Genomic DNA, 21,076 nt, shown 5'->3' with positions numbered 1-21,076 from the left:
GAGGCCAGAGCTGAGGGGCTGAGGGAGGGAGGGGAGTGGGTTGGGGTCAGGGTGGCGAACAGCCCTTCCCCTAGGACCCCTCCCCAACTTTTCCTTGGATCCTTTCCCCCCCTCCAGAATACCACTTGGGTCGCTCGAGGAGGAAGAGTGTCCCAGGGGGGAAGCAGTACAGCATGGAGGCCGCCCCCGCTGCACCCTTCCGGCCCTCGGTGAGTGAATGGAAGTGCTGCCAGATGTAGCTCAGCTGGGCCTCCTCCCCTCCAGCCCCAGCTGGAGTCTAAGGATTCTGAAAAAGGGGGCAGGCAGGAGGGAGAGGGAGAAGGAGAGGGAGAGAGAGAAAGAGAGAGAGAGAGAGAGAGAGAGAGTCCCTGCACCTCTTTGGTTTCCCCCCTCTTGGCTCTGCCCCCTGCTTCTCGGACCAGCCCTCCCACCTTCTCCAAGCTGGTGTGTGTTTGTGTATTTGCTTTCACCACACGGCAGGCACGCACCCGTGGGAGCAAAGAAGACAAACTGGTATCAGGGCTCCTATCCCTCTTTCCTTGCCACTAGAGACTTTCCTGTCTTCCATCCCACTACCTTCCAAGGACTCTACTAGAAGAGGATGAGTAGGTAGAGAGCTGGTCCTACCCCAACCCACCCCTATTCCCATTTCCTCCCCAGCAAGGCTTCCTGAGCCGGCGGCTAAAAAGCTCCATCAAACGCACCAAGTCACAACCCAAACTTGACCGGACCAGCAGCTTTCGCCAGATCCTGCCTCGCTTCCGAAGTGCTGACCATGACAGGTACAGGGGCTGCAGCATGTGGGATAAAGATACTTGTGATATAGGGGTTCTGGGGCACAGGGTGGGGGAGAGGGGCAAGAGAAGACTACCTGAATACAAAGGCTGAAAAGCTTAGATTGGTTGAGGGATGTCATGGATGGTCAGGAACAGGCCAGAGGGAGGACAGAGAGGAGCCAGGCTAGGCTTTGAGCATCAGTAGGGTGCAGAGAGAGGACCCATAGGGATAAGAAAGGGGGTGAAGGTGAAGTGAAGGAGGGTGCCTCAGGCTAACAGAAGATAGGCTCTAGCCCAGGATCTAGGGACATGTACAGAGGGACAGAAAGAAGTGACAAAGCCAGCCTAGAAAAGGAATCTAAGGATGGGAGGGGGGAAAGGTGTGAGGGAAGGGGCCAGCAGGTTGGAGTGGGGGCAAGGGTCATGTTAGCAGGGAAAGTCTAGGGCTCAGGGGCCTCATCAATGGAAGGGGGAAGGGACAGTGAAGAGGAAAACTGGGGAGGGTAGGCTAGGACAGGTGTGCAGGGTGACAGAATGAGGAGCAGAGGTTGGGAGGGGTGAATTTGGCTCGGAGAAGCACCAGTCCAAGGGCCACTGCCCTGAGGCTGAACTTCAGACCTCTCGCTGTGCTGTCTGCCTCTGTTATCTCCTTCTTGCGGTCACTCTCTGGGTTTCCCCCATCCAGTCACTTCCCTGGGGAGAACCCTGTCCATTTCCCACTCCCCACCCCTTTCACGGCTAGTTGTCCCTGGAATTGGGCAGGTAGGGGTTAGGGATAAGGTGAATCACACCTTTCCCTGCCCCCCCCACCCATGTCACCAGAGCTGGATTTGGGACCAGCAGGGGGTGAGGGCATGGTATTCCTGGCCGCGGGGGTGGGGGGCCGGGGGAGCGTGGCGCTGACGGCAGCCAGTGCCTGTGATGACGGGGCTGCTATAAATAACTTCATGGAGGCTCCCACACCCAAGCTCCCCCTCCTGCTTCCCGACTGCTCTCCACTCTTCATCCCCTACCCATCTCCACACGCTTGTTCTGCTATCCCCCCCCCCCATTCTGTTCCCCCAGCTCCATTTACCTTCTGCTCCTCCGCAGTGCTGTGTGCATGTCGGCTCTCATCTCTGTCCTGTCCATCTCTCTCTATTGGCCCCTCCTTTGCTTCTTTTCACTCTGTCTTGCTGCACATGCCTTTTCTCCCCTTAGTCTTTGCCCTTCCTCTCCTTCTTCCTCCGTTCCCATCTCCAATCTCTGACCTTCAGTCTGCCCCTTTCTTCCCATGGCTTTCTTTTCTTTCTTCCATGTCTTTCCTCATTCTCTCATTCTCTGCTAAAATTTATCTTCTTACCTTACTCATTCATTCATCCATCCATCCATCCATTCATTTTTTTCTATCATGAAATGTTGGTACTGTGTGTCAGGTCCAGGCAGACCATATCATATCTTCTGTATTACTCCAGTTTGTTTCCATTTTTACCTTATATTGAGTCTCTGGTTTTCTGGGGTCAACTAGAGGCCCTACTTAGTCTAGGCCCTTTCTTTTTTTTTTTTTTTTTTTTTCATTTCGTTTTATTCTTCCTACACCCTCCCTCCTTCTTTTTCTGCATTGCCCAATTCTGAATTGATGTATTTCTGGGTGTCCCTAGTCCTTTCAACTCCTTAGTGAGGGTAGGGGTGTTCCAGGTTTCTCTCATGCCCCCGTGACCTTTTCCAGAGGAGGCTGGGTTTTCTTTCTGTGAGTTCGAGTCTGTGTATGGAGGGGTTCAGGAGGTCTTCTCTGCAAGTCTGCACTCCAGAGCCATGTGATGAGGCAGGGCTCTTGAGTGTGTAGGGAGAGTCGTGTTCCTGATCCTCTCCTCAAACTCCCCACCTGCCAGGGCCCGGCTGATGCAAAGCTTTAAGGAGTCTCACTCCCATGAATCCCTGCTGAGTCCAAGCAGTGCAGCTGAAGCCTTGGAGCTTAACTTGGATGAAGATTCTATTATCAAGCCAGTGCACAGCTCTATTCTGGGCCAGGAGTTCTGTTTTGAGGTACTTACTGGGTCTATCCTAGCCTCTGGGCTAGGATAGGCCTGGGAGGAAGTAATGGTGGGAGCCACCTCTGCTCTGGAGCTTGAGCTCTTAATTCTACACCCCTTTCTAGGTGACAACATCATCTGGAACAAAATGCTTTGCCTGTCGGTCTGCAGCTGAGAGGGACAAATGGATCGAGAATCTACAACGCGCAGTAAAACCCAACAAGGTATTGGAGAGTAAGGAGACATGGATAGTATGTCTAGGACAAAAGACAAGCCACAAAAGGAGGCTGGAGGTCTAATTGGCTAAAGGAAAGGGTTTTCATTCTTTTTTTTTTTTAATTGAGGATTGGACCCTGAGGGCCTTATACATGCTGGGCAAACTCTATCACATGTGCCATTCCCCTAGCCCTTTGATTTTTATTTTGCATTTGGGGACAGGGTCTCTCCACCTTTGCTGTTTCTGGGCTCAAACTTGTGATCTACCTGCCTCTCATCAGCTGGGATTGATTACAGGTGTGCCACTGTCCTTGAATCCCTTTTTTTTTGTTGTTTTTTTTTGGTGGGTCGTGGGGCCTGAACTCTGGGCCTGAGCTCTGTCCCTCAGCTCTTCAGCTCAAGGCTAGCACTCTACCACTTGAGCCACAGCACCACTTCCAGCTTTTTCTGCTTATGTGGTGCTGAGGAATCGAACCCAGGGCCTCATGCATGCCAGGCAAGCACTGTACCACTGAGTGACCTTCCTAGCCCTTCTTTTCCTATCCAGACTGCTACCCGACCTCAGGATGTTTACCTCCTATAGGAATCCTAAGTGACTGGGCTCTGATTTGTCAGCTGTGATCCACCTTTTTTGCAGGCGGTAATGCCTCATTAACATCAGACAGGTGGTCGCCCAGCTCCCACTTGCACTGTTTTTTTTGGGATCCACAAAATTCAGCTGGTCAAGTCTTCGTACCCTACTTAGTTTCCTCTTTGTAAAATGGGTGGGAAGGGAGTTGGACTGGATGACCTCTCAGGTCCCTTTGGCACAAACATTCTACAAATCTGTGGCCTTCCTAAGACTTTTATTTCCCAGGAGAAATGCCTTCAGTTTTGTCAGCTAGTCTCCCTCACTCAGTTTCTAGCAAGCTCACTCACAGTCCTAATCTCCCTCCTCTGGGAGGGGGGCAGGAGGGGATTCTTATTTTTCAAATGGTAGTCTATTTGGTCAGTGCTAAGGTTTGAATTCAGGCTCTTGTGCTTGCTAGGCAAATGTTCTACCATTTGAGTTACACTTGCAACCTTAATGCCCTTCCTAAGAATGTTTTTGTGAATTTTGGGTTTTTTTGGGGGGGGGATCAGTACTGGGGCTTGAATTCAGGATAAGCAAACACTTTACCACCTGAGCCACAGTTTCTTTCTTAAAAAATTCTACCTAAGTAAGGTGAGTCACACCTGTAGTCCTAGATAACTGGGAGACTGAGCTTAGGAAGATTGAGGTTCAAGGCCACCCCGGCCAGAAAGTTCAAGAGATCTCAACTAATAAAATGTTAGATGTAATGAAACACACCTGGAAGTGTTCCAAGCTGGCCCAGGCAAAAAGAGTGAGGATCATATAAAAATGGGGAAAAATAATGAAAACATAAAGGACTAGGAGCATGGCTCAAATGGTAAGAGTACCTGCTGAGCAAGCAAAAGGCCCTGTCTGCCTCCCCAGTAAAAAATTCTACCTAAGCTGAGTGCCAGTGGCTCATGCCTGTAATACTAGCAGCTTGGGAAGCTTGAGATCTGAGGATTGTGGTTCAGAGCCAGCCTGGGCAGGAAAGTCTATGAAACTTTTTTTTTGGGGGGGGTGGGGGTGAGGGAGTCGGTAATGGGGCTTGAATTCAGAGCCTGAATTCTGTCCCTGAGCCTAGTGATCTACTACTTCTGCACCACTTCTGGTTTTCTGGTGGTTAATTGGAGACAAAAGAGTCTCACAGGCTTTCCTGCCCAGGCTGGTTTTGAACTGTGATCCTCAGATCTCAGCCTCCCGAGTAGCTAGGATTATAGGTATGAGCCATTGGCGCCCAGCTTCCATGAAACTCTTACCTCCAGTTAACCACCAAAAAGGCCAGAGGGGAGCTGTGGCTCAAGGAGAGTCCTTTACCTCTCCCAGCAATCCTTGGACATCTTTGGTGCAGGGGTGAGGAATGACTGGGTGGGCTGTAGGTCATATGAAGCCCTTCAAATCATCTGGCACATGACAGGACAAACAAGTACATTTCTTGACAGCTTCCCAAAGTTTGTTTTCCTGTACTGATAATTTTAAGTGGCCCACAAATGATGTTATAATATCTAAATGACTTTTGACAGAAAAAAGGTTCCCTGCCCCTGGATAGCTAGATCCATCTAGTTTTTTGCCTCCTACATGGTAAGCTTTCTTCTGTACATCTCTATCTCCAGATCGCCCTCTCCATATAATAAAGCCATTAGCCACTGGACTAAGGGTACACCCCAATCCAGTACGCCCTCATCTTTATTTGATTGCCTCTGCAAGGATCTTATTTATGAATGAGGTCACATTCACAGGTTCTGGATGGACATAAATTGGGGAAGGGGGGAGAAACTGTTCAACCCAGTTTCTCAGCCTTAGGATGGCTCTCTCCATCCCACTTTCTCACTGTCTCTCCTCTTTTGGTCTCTCTGTCTTTCTGTCCCTTTTTCTTTTATCCATCCTAACACCTCCCCATGCCAGGACAACAGCCGCCGGGTAGATAATGTGCTGAAACTATGGATCATAGAGGCCCGAGAACTGCCCCCCAAGAAGCGCTACTACTGTGAGCTCTGCCTGGATGACATGCTATATGCACGCACCACCTCCAAGCCTCGCTCAGCCTCGGGGGACACCGTCTTCTGGGGCGAGCACTTTGAGTTTAACAACCTGCCGGCTGTCCGTGCCCTGCGGCTGCATCTATATCGTGACTCAGACAAAAAGCGCAAGAAGGACAAGGCGGGCTATGTGGGCCTGGTGACTGTGCCAGTGGCCACCCTGGCTGGGCGCCACTTCACAGAGCAGTGGTACCCTGTGACCCTACCAACAGGCAGTGGGGGATCTGGGGGCATGGGGTCAGGAGGGGGAGGGGGTTCCGGGAGTGGCTCAGGGGGCAAGGGTAAAGGAGGTTGTCCGGCGGTGAGGCTGAAGGCACGTTACCAGACAATGAGCATCCTGCCCATGGAGTTGTATAAAGAGTTTGCAGAGTATGTCACCAACCATTATCGGATGCTGTGTGCAGTATTAGAGCCCGCCCTGAATGTCAAGGGCAAGGAAGAGGTTGCCAGTGCACTGGTTCATATCCTGCAGAGTACAGGCAAGGCCAAGGTGGGTACTGTGCCTTCAGGGAAAAGTGGCTTGGGAGTCAGCAGTGATGCGGGGGACAAGGAGGACTGGACTGACTCTTGGGTTTTTCTGGGCCCCAGGACTTCCTTTCAGACATGGCCATGTCAGAGGTAGACCGGTTCATGGAACGAGAGCACCTCATATTCCGCGAGAACACGCTCGCCACTAAAGCCATAGAAGAGTATATGAGACTGATTGGTCAGAAATACCTCAAGGATGCCATTGGTATGGCCCACCTCCAGGCCCCTTCCCAAACCCACCAGATACCTTTCCCAACTTCAGACGCAGATTCCCCACTCCTCGTGTTACCCTCAGTCACAGGATCCTAGTCTCCAACCGCTTGACTTTGCCATTCTCCAAGCCAGGGACCCTTGTCCCTGCCCTTGGAGAGTGTGACTACTCCCTGTTGTGTCCCCACCCCCCAGGGGAGTTCATCCGTGCGCTGTATGAATCCGAGGAGAACTGCGAAGTAGATCCCATCAAATGTACCGCATCCAGTTTGGCAGAGCACCAGGCCAACCTGCGAATGTGCTGTGAGTTGGCCTTGTGCAAGGTGGTCAACTCCCATTGGTGAGACTGGGAACGCTGGGCTGGGGGGTTGGGGCAATTGTGTGTTCATCTGTTCATCCATCTGTCCATCCTCCAAGAGGACTGAGCACCAGTTATGGGCAAAGCATTATTCTGGGTGCTGTAGAGCAGACAGGTGCATAGGCCTGGTCCCTGCTCTCTCAGAGGAGCCTACACCAGAACGAGTAGGGACAATTGAGATGCACAACAAGGGAAAGAACCACTACTATGTTAAGTGCTGAAGGAGGGTCCTCTGTGCAATGCCAAATCTGCAAAGGCAGGGCTTTGAGATAAGGAAGAGGTGCCTGGGACTAGGTTTTTAGCACTGGGTTTGCTTACGGTGGGCAGAGAGATTTCTGAAAACCGTGGGACAGGCACATAGATGAGGGTAAGAAGACCCAGGAGCTTGCAGGGAGTGACAACTAAAAGAGGCTTAGTGGAGTATGTGGTTCATAATGGATGTGGAATGGGAGATGTGTGGACAGAGAATTAGTTAGAATCTGGAAGGTTCTGGAGTCTCTTTTGTAGGCCAAGAGATGTGACTAAAGGTGTTGGGTACCAGGAAAAAGCAGGATTGAGAAAATTAATCCATCAGTAGAGGTAGCTGGTGGGTGATCAAAATTAGAGAGTAGGGAGAATGAAGTCCAGGCTGTTGGGGGCTGTGATTAATAGGTCAGGCATAAATATCATATCTTGAGTAAAGATGGTGACAGGAAACATAGAAGGAGGCTGTTGCAAGGACCAGCTGAGAGATGGGTGGGGAGCTTTCAGTGGATTGGAAAGGAGGGGGCCACGTCTGTGGGGAGTCAGAGATGACTCAAGAGGCCATGAGGCTGGTGGTTGGGAGACCGGTGGCCTCATTGACAGAACCAGGAAAGTCAGGAGGAGGAGCCAGTTGGAGGTGTGGGGGCGATGGTGAGCTCCTTTTTACACTAGTCAAGTTTAAGGTGTCAGTGGGACATTGAAGTGGTACTGGGGGCGGGGAAGAGTAAGCTCTGAGCCATTCCAGGGACTGGGGATCATGCCTGGGGCACATCCATCCCCATTTCCCTGGAATCCAGAAGAGTTGGGGGGTCCGAGCTCCCTGTATCTCAAGTGACCCTCCATCTCTCTCCCATCTCTGTCTCTCCCTGGTGTCTGTTTTTCTTCTCCTCCTCTCCTTGTCTTTCTCACCCACCCCTCTGTCACTCTCCCACGTGTCTCTTTCCCCTCACCTTTCCCCCTCCATTTCTCTCTCCAGAATCTGTCTGTCCCCTCTACCATGGTCCTCTGCTTCCAGCAGCCTTGCCTCTTCCTCCTGCGGTCTCTTTCTCCCTGTCTCTCCCACCTCTGTCTCCACACCCTCACCTCCTGCCACCCCCTCAGCATGTTCCCTGGAAGCTGAGGGTCTCTGGGGCTCAGTCCCGGTCTCTCTCTTTCTCTTTCTCTCTCTCTGTCTCCCCATCCCTTCCCCCCAGCGTGTTCCCGAGGGAGCTGAAGGAGGTGTTTGCATCTTGGAGATTGCGCTGTGCAGAGCGGGGCCGGGAGGACATCGCGGACAGACTCATCAGCGCCTCGCTCTTCCTGCGCTTCCTCTGCCCAGCCATTATGTCGCCCAGTCTCTTTGGGCTCATGCAGGAGTACCCAGATGAGCAGACCTCACGAACCCTCACCCTCATCGCCAAGGTCATCCAGAACCTGGCCAACTTTTCCAAGTGAGGGAGGCTATAGGCAGGGTGGGGTCAGGCTGTAGGGGGCAAGAAGGGTCCCCTGAGTTCCCAGAGACCCTGAGACAGGGCTGGGTGTGAGACCTTCTGCACCTGTGTGACCTCTACTGTCTGGATCCCTTGGCCAGGTTTACCTCAAAGGAGGACTTTCTGGGTTTCATGAATGAGTTTCTGGAGCTGGAGTGGGGTTCCATGCAGCAGTTCCTGTACGAGATCTCCAACCTGGACACGTTGACCAACAGCAGTAGCTTTGAGGGCTACATTGACTTGGGCCGCGAGCTCTCCACACTGCATGCCCTACTTTGGGAGGTGCTGCCCCAGCTCAGCAAGGTCAGCAAATGCCCCCTTTGCCCCATCCCAGGCACTTTTATTGACACCTGAGGCCTGAGAAACTGCCCTCCATACAGATTTCTCTCCTTTGCCCATTCCCTGAAATGTTACCAACACGACTCTAGCTCAGACACCCTCTGTGGCCCTCTTAAACCTGGTCACTCAGCCCCCAGGTAACAGCCTTGCCCTTCTAGGAAGCCCTCCTGAAGCTGGGCCCACTACCCCGGCTCCTCAATGATATCAGCACAGCCCTGAGGAACCCCAACATCCAAAGGCAGCCGAGCCGCCAGAGTGAGCGGCCCCGGCCTCAGCCTGTGGTGCTGCGGGGGCCATCGGCAGAGATGCAGGGCTACATGATGCGGGACCTCAACAGGTGAGTTGGGACCTCCACCCCTATATCCTGGGATCCCTCACCTGTTCTGGATACGTCTCACTGGGCCCCACATGCATCTTTGTAGGGCTTGAAAGGGGAAAGGCAGCAAGTTCTCGGGGAAAATGGTAAGAAGACAGGTTGCAGGCAGTGGGAAGCCTTCAAAGCCAGAAGGAGCCAGAGCCTCAGAAGTGCTTGGAGCTTAGCTGGAAGCCCAGGGGATGCCCATTGCAAGCTCTCACTTGCCTTGGTTTTTCTGCCTGCCCATGCCTGTCTCCAGACCGAGCTTTGGCCAGCACTTGTTTCAGCCATGTAGTTTCAAAATAGCCCCTATCACGGTGGGGCTTGGCAAATAAGCGCCCTCCCCGGTCCCCGCAGAACCTTGCAGAGCCTCCCTCCACGATCCAGCCCTTAGACAAGCAGCAGCTGGAAGCCTGCTTAGGGGCCACTGCATCTGGTCTGATAGGGTGGGCCTGGGCCTCAGCGGCTGTTCCTTATTTGATGATCACCCTGCTGTTCCTCTGCTCATGTCTCTTCCTCCATGATGCTACACCCATCCCACTATTCTGGCCACTCCTTCCATCCATCCATACCTCTCTCCATCTGTCTGTGCTCGCCCCTCTTCCCATCTCTCTCCAGCTCCATCGACCTTCAGTCCTTCATGGCACGAGGCCTCAACAGGTGAGGGGCTCTCCCCTCCCCAGCCCTCTCTTGCTCCACTGGCCTTCGCCCTCCTCCTCTCCTCTCCTCAGTGCACCTCATCTCCTCCATATCTGCCCAAACTGGCCCTCATCCCTTCTCCTGCTGTAGTTCTCACCCCTGTCCTTGGAGGGGGCCTTGTCCTTTCCCTTTTCCCCCCTGTCCCCTCCTGCATCCCTGCCTGCCTCTTCAGGGCTGCCACCACCAGCTCTGAGCCCTGCCCTGGGTCCCACTTTACACTCCAGGCCTTTACCAGACCACAGCAGGCTCAGGTGCCAGTAGCCCTGGACTTACCTTCTGCTTGTGTGTCTCCTTCCCTTCTGACAGCTCTATGGACATGGCTCGCCTCCCCTCCCCCACCAAGGAAAAACCTCCCCCGCCGCCACCTGGTGGGGGTAAAGACCTGTTCTATGTGAGCAGGCCGCCACTGGCCCGGTCCTCACCAGCATATTGCACAAGCAGCTCGGACATCACAGAGCCAGAGCAGAAGATGCTGAGTGTCAATAAGAGTGTGTCCATGCTGGACCTGCAAGGTGATGGGCCCGGTGGCCGCCTCAACAGCAGTAGCGTTTCCAACCTGGCAGCTGTTGGAGACCTGTTGCACTCAAGCCAGGCCTCACTGACAGCGGCCCTGGGGCTTCGGCCTGCACCTGCTGGACGCCTCTCCCAGGGGAGTGGCTCATCCATCACGGCAGCTGGCATGCGCCTCAGCCAGATGGGTGTCACCACGGACGGTGTCCCTGCCCAGCAACTGCGCATCCCCCTCTCCTTCCAGAACCCTCTCTTCCATATGGCTGCTGATGGGCCAGGACCCCCAGGGGGCCACGGAGGGGGTGGCGGCCACGGCCCACCCTCGTCGCATCATCATCACCACCACCACCATCACCACCGAGGTGGAGAGCCCCCAGGGGACACCTTTGCCCCATTCCATGGCTATAGCAAGAGTGAGGACCTCTCCTCCGGGGTCCCCAAGCCCCCCGCCGCCTCCATCCTTCACAGCCACAGTTACAGTGATGAGTTTGGACCCTCTGGCACTGACTTCACCCGTCGGCAGCTCTCACTCCAGGACAACCTGCAGCATATGCTGTCCCCTCCCCAGATCACCATCGGTCCCCAGAGGCCAGCTCCCTCAGGGCCCGGAGGTGGGAGTGGTGGGGGCAGTGGTGGGGGTGGCGGGGGCCAGCCGCCTCCCTTGCAGAGGGGCAAGTCTCAGCAGTTGACGGTCAGCGCTGCCCAGAAACCCCGGCCATCCAGCGGGAACCTATTGCAGTCCCCAGAGCCGAGTTACGGCCCCTCCCGTCCACGGCAACAGAGCCTCAGCAAGGAGGGCAGCATTGGGGGCAGCGGGGGCAGCGGTGGCGGAGGGGGTGGAGGGCTGAAGCCCTCCATCACCAAGCAGGTAGGTGAGGGTAGGAGGGAAGTGGTGGGGTGGGCGAAGAGCTGGGAGGGAAAGAGGAAATGGGGTGATGGGTAGGGAGGCCACAAGCATGGGGTTTTCTTCCCTCCTCTGGTTCTTTAAACAAAACGTAATTGCCTGCAATGTGCCATGTGCTTATTAGGCACAGTGAACACAAAAATGCCTGCCCTCATAGTACTCTGCCTCCAGAGGGAAGATAAAACCAATTATTTCCTTCCCTAGCATTGCGAGGGGAGAAGGGTTGACTATGGGAGTGGGTCTGGGGCTATATCAGTTGCTGGCTCCATTTTTTTCTCTCTAAATGCATCCTGCCTTTTCCTTCCTTTCTGCTGTCTTGTCTGCCTCTACCTTGCCGTGCCCCAGCATTCTCAGACGCCATCCACGCTGAACCCCACGATGCCAGCCTCTGAACGAACTGTGGCTTGGGTCTCCAATATGCCTCACCTGTCGGCGGACATTGAGAGCGCCCACATTGAACGGGAAGAGTACAAGCTCAAGGAGTACTCGAAATCCATGGATGAGAGCCGGCTAGATAGGGTACGCTGGCCCTGCCCTCCCTCCCTCCAGTCCTAGCTCCCCTTTTCACTTTAGTCCCTCCAAGCAAAACATACAGGCTCAGATAGTTATGGTGAAAAGAAAAGGACCTGGTTCCATTTTGAGAAGGCTTCAGGTCATTAAGGGAGACAAGATGACAATCCATTTAAAAAGTGATTAAACTCTATTTTGTGGGTTATGTACAGTATAGACTGGAGAGAAACATGTTGTAATTAGGCTTGCTGCCATGTTCTTCCCCAGAGACAATCTTACCCCTACTTCTGGGACTGCTCAGGAAGGGAAATTTTCCTTCACTAGCAGTGGGAGCTACTCAGCTCAGCCTGGCAGAGGCTGTGCAAGCAATGGCTGGGGTACCCAATCACTGACCTATGAGTGTGGGTGGCAGAGACTCAGTGGGTGTGGGTTACATGATCTAAATTGGTACAGATTCCTCAATGGGATAAGGACTCTACAGAATCTTGGTTGGTGGGAACTGAGGGCAGATAGTCCTAAGAGTCTTGAGGCATCTGCAGGTAATTTGCAGGAAGGGCCTGGAAAAGGGTGACTGCAGGATTAGGTCATATATAAAAAGCCTATGACTACCATGTAGCGTTTTAGGAAGAAGTTGGAGCATAGGTAATGTTGCACTGACTTAATGGACTTGGTCCAGCGAGTTCAAGAGCAAATGAAGCCCCAATTCTCCAAGGCACCTATCATAAACAGTGAACTCACATCTCTCCTCTGCACCCAGAAGGGGGTTGTTTATATATTTTTCCCCTTCACAGAATGGTAAAAACCTCTCAGGTTCTTCCTCCAGTCTCTACTTCAAATAAGGGAGGAAAATTGTTGAGAAGGCGTCAGACTAGTTTTCTCCAATAGAACTTTGTGCAGTGATGAAAAGTCCTGTCATGTGCACTGTTAACAATGCCGGGCGCCGGTGGCTCACGCCTGTAATCCTAGCTACTCAGGAGGCTGAGAGCTGAGGATTGCGGTTCAAAGCCAGCCCGGGCAGGAAAGTCCATGAAACTTTTATCTCCAATAAACCACCAGAAAACCAGAAGTAGCGCTGTAGCTCAAGTGGTAGAGCACACTAGCCTTGAGCTGAAGAGCTGAGGGACAGTGTTCAGGCCCAGAGTTCAAGCCCCACGACCGACAAAAAAAAAAAAAAAAAAAAAAAGAATGGTAGCTACATGTGGCTAGTGGCTATTGTATTAGATGTGTGACTTGTCATGATTCAAGAAATAAATTATTGGGTGCTGGGAAGGTGGCTCAGTGGTAGAGCGCTTGCCTTGCATGCATGAGGCCCTGGGTTCGATTCCTCAGCACCACATAAGCAGAACAAAAAAAGCCAGAAGTGGTGCTGTGGCTCAAGTGGTAGAGAGCTAGCCTTGAGCTGAAGAGCTGAGGGACAGCGCCCAGGCCCAGAGTTCAGACCCATGACCGGACCCCCCCCCCAAAATAAATAATTTAACTTTGAAATAACTACATGTTGCTTGGTGGTGAGGCCCTGGGTTCAATCCCTAGCACTGGAAAAAAAAAAAAAAAGCTACATGTGGCTTGTGGCTACCATATTAGGCAGCACATAGAGTCTATAGGAAATATAAAATAATTCTTGTAAACAAAAATTGAAAAAAATACTAAAATGACTGAGTCCTTTTGGCTGTGGAACTCCAGGGTTCTATTTGCAGTGGTATTCCTAGATTTTCAGCCTCAGAGCCCCTTGATGACCTACAGTCCCCAGGACACTTAAGAAAAGTCACATGTAGGATATACCTATCCCTGCCCCACTCCAGTCCAGTGTCCTTTCTTCCTATCTCTCTCCCACATACTCAATCTCAGCTTGGAGCTGATGAATCCCTCCATCTTTCATTTCTAGGAACATTTGCACAAGGTGTGTCTAGGTGGCTCTGTGCTGAAAAGCATGTGCAGGCACAGATACACCTGTTAGGGTGTGGGTCTGTAACCTTGTTCCATCTTGAGTGAGCCTCAGCATCCTGCTGGGCCTTCTCTCAAGCATGCTGAGTATGGTCCACAGGAAGGGAGAGGATTTGATGCTCCTCCATGCAGTGGCTCTCGGGGGTAGACGAGGATAGGGACTGGTTGGTGGGGTCAGGGAAGGGCGCCCCTCATAGTGCGGGGTCATGTGCCCGGCGGGCAGGTGAAGGAGTACGAGGAGGAGATCCACTCACTGAAGGAGCGGCTCCACATGTCCAATCGGAAGCTGGAAGAGTATGAGCGGAGGCTGCTGTCTCAGGAAGAACAAACCAGCAAAATCCTGATGCAGTATCAAGCCCGACTGGAGCAAAGTGAGAAGCGGCTGAGGCAGCAGCAAGTGGAAAAGGACTCACAGATCAAGAGCATCATTGGCAGGTGAGGGGCGGCCCGGGGAGGGTGGCAAGGGAGCGTGAGGCTGAAAGGAGCAGGGACTGGGCTGCTTTTCCAGATCCCTGCCCGATTCAGGGGGTCCCATCAGGCTCTTCCAAGGAGTCGCCGCTTATCACCTTGTGGGGAGAAACCTGCTGATGAGTAACTTCTGAAGCCCTTGGGATATGTAGCAACCAGTGTCTGGCTGCAGCCTAGGCCAGAACTGCCCACAGGTTACCTCTCAACTCGGCGTGTGAAGCTCACCCCAGAGCAAAGCAGGGACCCTAGTCACAGGAGCCCTGAGTACTCCAGGACAGAGCTCCTTCTCCAGCCTTGGCAAAGGGTTTCATCAAAAAGCGTCTTTGCGACTGTGCTTGTTTCTGACTCCCCAAAGTAGGCATCTCATCAAGGGGGGGTTAGTTATCTTGAAAATCAAGGGTGGAGAATTCAAACCTCACTCTAAGCAGAGCCAGCTTCATTTTGATCCCTTGTAAATGTTGGAGTAAGAAATAGAATGGCTTGGGGCTGGGAAGGTGGCTCAGTGGTAGAGTGCTTGCCTTGCATGCATGAGGCCCTGGGTTCGATTCCTCAGCACCACATAAGCAAAAAAGCTGGAAGTGGTGCTGTGGCTCCAGTGGTAGAGTGCTAGCCTTGAGCTGAAGTGCTGAGGGACCGTGCCCAGGCCCAGAGTTCAGGCCCCATGACTGGCGAAAAAAAACCCAAAACATTTTGGTACCTGTTTTTTTTACTGATAGCCTTCATATGACCTTCAGAATCTTCACCAAAGGCAGGGAAAGCTGGGCATACTAATTATGGAGACCAGTCCTGGGCCCTGGGCAAGGGGTATCTTGGGATGTCACTGGAGGTAGAAGCCAGGTGTTCAGCCACAGAGGTTCTACAGAGGAAGGAGGGCTGGGGTGTTTGGGTGTCAGAGGTCTTTAAGGACAGAAGTCTGTCTTCAGTAGGGAGACATGAGGGTCTCTAAGAGGAAGGTGGAGGACCCTGAGTGACAAAGGAGTCTTCTGGGTAACAATGGAGATTCTGCAGGAAGGGGAGAAGGATGTCTGAGGCAGTCAGGAGTTTCATGGGCAGGAGCCCAGCCTGTGCCCGCCACTAACCCCACTGAAGCCCGTCCCTTCAGGCTGATGCTGGTGGAGGAGGAGCTGCGCCGGGACCACCCCGCCATGGCTGAGCCGCTGCCTGAACCCAAGAAGAGGCTGCTCGACGCTCAGGTGGAAATTACAATGTCATTTATCTTCTCCGTGTCCCATCCCCATCCATCCCACTGTCCTTTGTGCACTCACTGCACCAGCCACCCCAGCCCCATCACATCCGTCTCCCATTGTCCTCCGTTCGTCTGCCGGCTGCTCCCCCCATGCAGCCCCTCAGTGACCCATCTTCATTCCATCATCTGTGCCTATGTCACTCCTGGCAGTGTCAGCCCCACCCCGTGCCTTCCTGCCCGTCTTCCCACTCCTGTCTGCATCTCAGGACCTCCTACCAGAACCTCAGCCTCTGCCACGTTCTCACCTCTTCTCTGAACCGCTGCTGTGCCTTTGTTCGCTCCTGTTCAAGGCAGAGTTCAGCCTCTCTAATCTGTTCTTGCTGGGCTAGAAGGGCTAAAAGTTGCTCTTTGCTAGAATGAAGCATGGGGCAGTCTGAACTGTAGTGTCCTCAAGCCCTTAGAGACTTGGAGTCCCCATCACCTCGCTTCTTCTACCTCCCTATAGTCTGACTCCCTGGAAGCTCTGATATAGTTTCCTCTTCCCAACTCTTCAGATCCCGAGGGCCTCCTATTAACCCCTTTCTTCAGTGCCTAAATCCACCCCTCTTCCTTTGGCCTTCTCTGGCCTCCCGCTCGACTCACTATCGGGCTCCCTGCTGCTACCCTCTATGCTTCCCAGCCAGCTTGGTGGCCTCTCCCTCCTTGCTGTCCCCAGATCCTGTTCTTCCCTACCCATGACTCCTTCCTCTGCTCTGACCACCAGGCCTCTCTGTCACTACCACGAAGGCCCTGACCCCATGACCCCACTCTCTCCCCCTGCAGCTCCTCATCAGGTAATTCTCCTGGTTCCGCTTTGACCACGGGCGGAGGACACTGGGGGAGGTGACTCCGGACCACTGCAGGTTGGTCATGAAGCCTCTCCCCTCTCACTGCTGCCTTCCACACCCAGAGAGCGCCCTCAGACCCTACCCTCCTGACACCTCCTCGTAGACCCTCCCATGGCACCATCAGAGCGCACTGGCTGATGCCCCCACAATCACCCTGTGATGCTTTAGTACAAGTACTGAATTTCACCCAAGCTGGACCTAGCACATTCACAGGTCCCACTCTTCCCTCCAAACCCACACCTCCTGATTACACCCTTCCCTTCCTCTACCTCTCCAATGTATGTCTGTCACCCCCCATTTCACCAGAGCGTCCTTGGGGGTGGGGTGCTAGGGTGGGTTCAAAAGGGTGGAGGAAAATGATGGGTTGAGGGGCCCTGGCCAATAGGGGCTGTCCTGACTGCAAAAGGTACGTTGGGATTTCCCCTTCCTTCCCTAACCCTGGTTTTCTACCCCTCCTTCTTCCTGTTCCTTTCCTTTTACTCTTCCCCATCTTAGAACTGTGAGGCAAAAGATAGTTGTGCTCATGCTCTTTCCCCACTTAGTGAGAATTGGGAGTGGGAAGTTTGAACTCAGGGGACTTAGGAGGAACAAGAGGGAATATTGGACAGCTGTTAGGCTATGGACTAGCCTGGGTGCCTGAGAGAAGTGAGGTGAGGTTATCTCCCTTGATCCCGTCAGGGCTCAACAGCCATGCTGGTTCCCAGGCAGAAATGCCAGGAACAGCATGGTAAATGACCTTCTATTCCTGTCAGAGCTCATGTCCAGGTTGCTAATGAACTCACTCCCCCTCTCCCACCATCCCATGGCCTTGCTGCCTATGTAATCCTACCTTAAAAGCCAGTAAATGGGAACTTGTCAGCCACAGCTATCATTTCTGAGATGCTTTATTTCTGTGGGATTGATCTGCAGTGGGCAATGGCTCTTTGCACTGTAATTTTAACTCTCTGCCTGCCCAGCCTCTCTGTCAAAGTAGTTAGTGATCTGTAAACAGATGCTAAAAGGCACCAGGGGACTTCATCATTTAAAGGACTCCTGCAGTGAATGCTTTTGTAAAATGAATAATGGCACCCTAATTTATCTACTTTCTAAATTTAGGTCCATGGGGGTGTAAGGGGCATGCCCATGTGCCATCATGAGCAGACAAGTAGAGGGAAGGAAATCTGAGGGTTCCTTCCCCTGCTCTCTTGCCATATATACTCAGGGTACTCTAGCCACATATAATCTCTCCCATCTCTCCCACTGACTAGCAGAGCATGAGATAATCAGGGAGCTAAGAGAGGCAGCCTTGCTTAAAGACAAGAGTTTAGGTAACCTTCTAGGTGCATCTTTGATCTTGGATGGAAAGGAAGAGCTGCCCTGGGAGCCTTTGTGTCTTTTGGAAATGATGGTCAGAGATAACTATAGGTTGTCAGGCCTAACTAAATACCCTGTGGCCCAGGAATTTAGACATTTGTTCTAAACCACTTCTCCATCTCAACCTTGTAGTTCTGAGCCTGAATTGTAAAAAGCCAAGTTAAGTGCCAGAAGTGTGCTTAAAGACAAGAGTTTAGGTAACCTTCTAGGTGCATCTTTGATCTTGGATGGAAAGGAAGAGCTGCCCTGGGAGCCTTTGTGTCTTTTGGAAATGATGGTCAGAGATAACTATAGGTTGTCAGGCCTAACTAAATACCCTGTGGCCCAGGAATTTAGACATTTGTTCTAAACCACTTCTCCATCTCAACCTTGTAGTTCTGATCCTGAATTGTAAAAAGCCAAGTTAAGTGCCAGAAGTGTGGGGACCTCAGGTAGCTTTCTTCTCTCCTGGCAGAGGAACAGAAGAGTTTTCTGAGGGCAAGAACCAGGAGTTGATACAGGGAGAGATAGGAGGTGGTGAGAACCAAGGGTGGGCGTGGGGTCTGGCACCCCTCACCCTCCAGCTGTGAGGCCAGAGCTAGGGAATGAAAGGAAGGTGGGAGTGGAAAGGATCAGAGCCAGTTTTGGCATTGTATGAATGCAGAGATTGGGGCCTTGCTGTGTTCCTGCAGAGGTTCTCAGTCACTTCCATAGAATGTGGGAGAGGCTCCCTCTCACAAGATTTTCCCTTCCCACATCACTTCCCTGACCCTTCTCACCCCAGTTAAACCTCTCTCATTTGGGATGTTATATTTGAGAAGATGGTCACTCTGAATAAGTGACAAGACCGAATGACAATGTCTGTTTAATGAAATGTATGTCTTCAAAATATATACAGTAAGTAGAACTTCACGGATAAGGCCTTTTCCACTCAGGCCCTCAGGGAGCATGCTTTAATGAGTAGATAGGCTTGAGAAATCTGTTTGCTGGTTTAAGTTAAATGTCCCCTCCCACAGACACATTTCCACCACTAATTTGCTTAGCACACCCTTTCTTCACAGATAAAGGAAAACTCAAGCCCAGTTTCTGTTCAAATTATGAAAAAAGTTCCAAATCCACAGGGGTTTGGATTAATGAGGTTTTGCTGTACTGCCGCCCCTGGTTCCTCCATGTAAAGTCCTACATGGGATTGGGGGTGGGCAGGGAGGGGGGTCCCACAAGGGGGAGGGGGGTCAGGGCAGGGGATGATAAATAGGTGAAGCTAGTGGGATTAGGCTGGGGGGGGGAGGGGTGACAAGGGAGCTTGCTGCTTCTGAGTGGTTTCATGGAGTGACTCTGGGGTGAAGGCTTGAAGGAGTCTGGGGATGAGATTCCCTGATCCCAGAAGATACTGCAGGTGAGAAACAAAACAGAAGGATTGTGGGGACTGTCCTAGGAGGAGGGGGTGGACATGGCTGTGGAGTAGGCTGGCTGTGGGGGAGGCTACTGCTAGGGGCTAGCATCCAGGTCCCCGCGATGCGTCTCAATAAGTCCGCGCTCCCCTCTTTGGTGTCTTGCAGGAGAGGCAGCTTCCCCCCTTGGGTCCAACAAACCCGCGTGTGACGCTGGCCCCACCTTGGAATGGCCTGGCCCCCCCAGCCCCGCCCCCCCCACCCCGGCTGCAGATCACGGAGAACGGCGAGTTCCGAAACACCGCAGACCACTAGCCCACCCAGCATCACAGACCTTCTTCTCCTTCCCTGTGCACCCCATCCTGGAACAGCACCAATTACCAGGACTGGACACCACTGAGGGACAGCGGGATTGCCTCCCTGAATGCCTCCTCGAGGGACACCAATCCCTCCCACCCCCCACTGCACCATTTCCAGGAGGGAGAGTGGGGACCCTCAGCCGCCCTCTTTTCCTTCCTGTCGGGTGCTGTCCCCTGACCCCCAGGGACCCTTGCCCTAGGATACCACCTACCCCACACAGACCCCTTCACTCTGGGGTGCTATCCCCATCCTCTGCCTCATTGTTCCCCTGAGCACTGGGGGACAGACCCTCACTCCCACCCTGGGGGTGTGGCACCTCCAAACTTTCAACTTCAGGGTGATTTTTTTAGCAGTAACCAGAGCTGACAATCTTAACTCCCCTCCACCGCCCCATTTTGGCCTCCCCTGCCCCCCTTGTTATGGGGAGGGGACCCCGGGTGAGGGGACCCTATTACCCCTTGATTTCTCAGGAGCGTCTGGGGGGGGCTCAGCACGCACAAACTCCTTCTCCTACCACTCTTAAATTTACTCCCTCCCCACCCAGAACCCAGATGGGGTGGAGGGGGCCACCGGGGCAGGGAGGGGGCGGCAAGGAGGGAATGGGAGTTGTCTCCCCTTCCTTCCACACCTGATCTGCTCTCGGCTGGTCCCAGAGCGGGGTGAGGGGGCTTATGCCCCCCCCTCCCCCAGTGTGTTGGGTGGGGTGGAATTGAGGTTAGGGTGAGGGGTTAGGGTTTAGGAGGGTGTGTGTGTGTGTTGAGGACAGTCTAGTTGATCTGCCCTACCAGGCACACACACAGTCCCTCTGCCCCTCCCCTCTCTCTTCTTGGTCTCTACTCCCAGGGGGAGGGGGGAATTTACTCTAGGAAAAGCCATGTCTCTCTCCCCCAGGGTGGGGGGACCTGTGTTAGAGGAGGGGTGTTGGGGGGCCCCTTTCCATGACTCTGTCCCCCCAGGGGGAGGTAGGACAGGGCTGGGCTTCCCTCTCATCCTCCCCCTGCCCCAGTCTCCTTCCACCTCCCTCTTTCCCGCCAGCCTCACAATTTTTCGGTGTTTCTCTGTACATAGCTCTCTGGCGGGATAGGGGAGGTAGGATGGATGGGGTTCAGGGTGGGTAGGCCATGGGGAGGGAGAAGCCCCTCCCTGGCACCCCCTCTTCCCTGACTGCTATCCCCTACTCAGCCTTGCCCCCTCATTCCTTCTTGCGTTTGGTATTGAGACTCTTCCTAGACTCCATCCTTCTTTCTTTTGTATGGACGGTTCCCCTTCAGACCCTTCCCCCAACATACATACACCCAGCCGGGGCCAAATTTATACTTATATAAAAGTTGTAAATATGTGAAATTTTATCCCTGTGCCCTTTCCTCTGCTTTCCCCACACCTCAGGCCCTGCCTCCGGACCCCCCTCTTCCTCTCTTTGGCTGTTGTAATTATCTGGGGTTTGTACTGTACATATCCGGGGTGTGTGTGTGTGTGGGCTGGGGGCGACCCCTCTGTACAGAGCTTCCTGGCCCCCTCCTCCCCCCCGACCCTCCGCTTCCCTTCCCACTCAGCACCTTAAGAGTAGGAAGATGCTCTTCCTACCTATTTTATTTTGTTTTCTCGTTCTCCCTCCCTAGCCCACTCCCGTCTTCTCTGCCCCCCCCCCCCCACTTCTCCCTTTTCTCCACTCCCAGCCCCATTTCCTTTTTTTCTGGAGTGTGTGGTGAAACAGAAAAAATCATGTTTAATAAACGGAGATTGTTCTTTTA

General features: G+C 53.1%; 1 protein-coding gene across 8 annotated transcripts in view; it reads left to right on the top strand.

The window, feature by feature from the left end:
• Syngap1 (synaptic Ras GTPase activating protein 1) overlaps positions 1-21,076 on the top strand; it is a 33,160-nt gene extending 12,084 nt beyond the window's left edge. For 3 of the 8 annotated variants that reach the window (XM_070023966.1, XM_070023972.1, XM_070023969.1), the window contains 16 exons: positions 118-209; positions 661-782; positions 2,648-2,801; positions 2,914-3,012; positions 5,502-6,125; positions 6,224-6,368; positions 6,569-6,713; positions 8,168-8,404; positions 8,545-8,746; positions 8,941-9,119; positions 9,756-9,797; positions 10,143-11,214; positions 11,596-11,769; positions 13,925-14,136; positions 15,272-15,362; positions 19,134-21,076. In XM_070023966.1, coding sequence (XP_069880067.1) covers positions 118-209; positions 661-782; positions 2,648-2,801; positions 2,914-3,012; positions 5,502-6,125; positions 6,224-6,368; positions 6,569-6,713; positions 8,168-8,404; positions 8,545-8,746; positions 8,941-9,119; positions 9,756-9,797; positions 10,143-11,214; positions 11,596-11,769; positions 13,925-14,136; positions 15,272-15,362; positions 19,134-19,280 — 3,737 coding nt within the window. In that variant the 3' untranslated portion in view covers positions 19,281-21,076. Of the gene's footprint in view, positions 1-117; positions 210-660; positions 783-2,647; positions 2,802-2,913; positions 3,013-5,501; positions 6,126-6,223; positions 6,369-6,568; positions 6,714-8,167; positions 8,405-8,544; positions 8,747-8,940; positions 9,120-9,755; positions 9,798-10,142; positions 11,215-11,595; positions 11,770-13,924; positions 14,137-15,258; positions 15,363-16,177; positions 16,258-19,133 lie in introns of those variants that run through there. The other 5 variants (XR_011372215.1, XM_070023967.1, XM_070023968.1 and 2 more) reach the window with 5 other exon arrangements.

Source organism: Dipodomys merriami, unplaced genomic scaffold (assembly GCF_024711535.1).
Source record: "Dipodomys merriami isolate MVZ:Mamm:240054 unplaced genomic scaffold, mDipMer1.0.p SCAF_16, whole genome shotgun sequence".
NCBI classification, from domain to species: domain Eukaryota; kingdom Metazoa; phylum Chordata; class Mammalia; order Rodentia; family Heteromyidae; genus Dipodomys; species Dipodomys merriami.
Note: the sequence above shows the minus strand (reverse complement) of the source record. Positions and strands in the feature narration are given on the sequence as shown.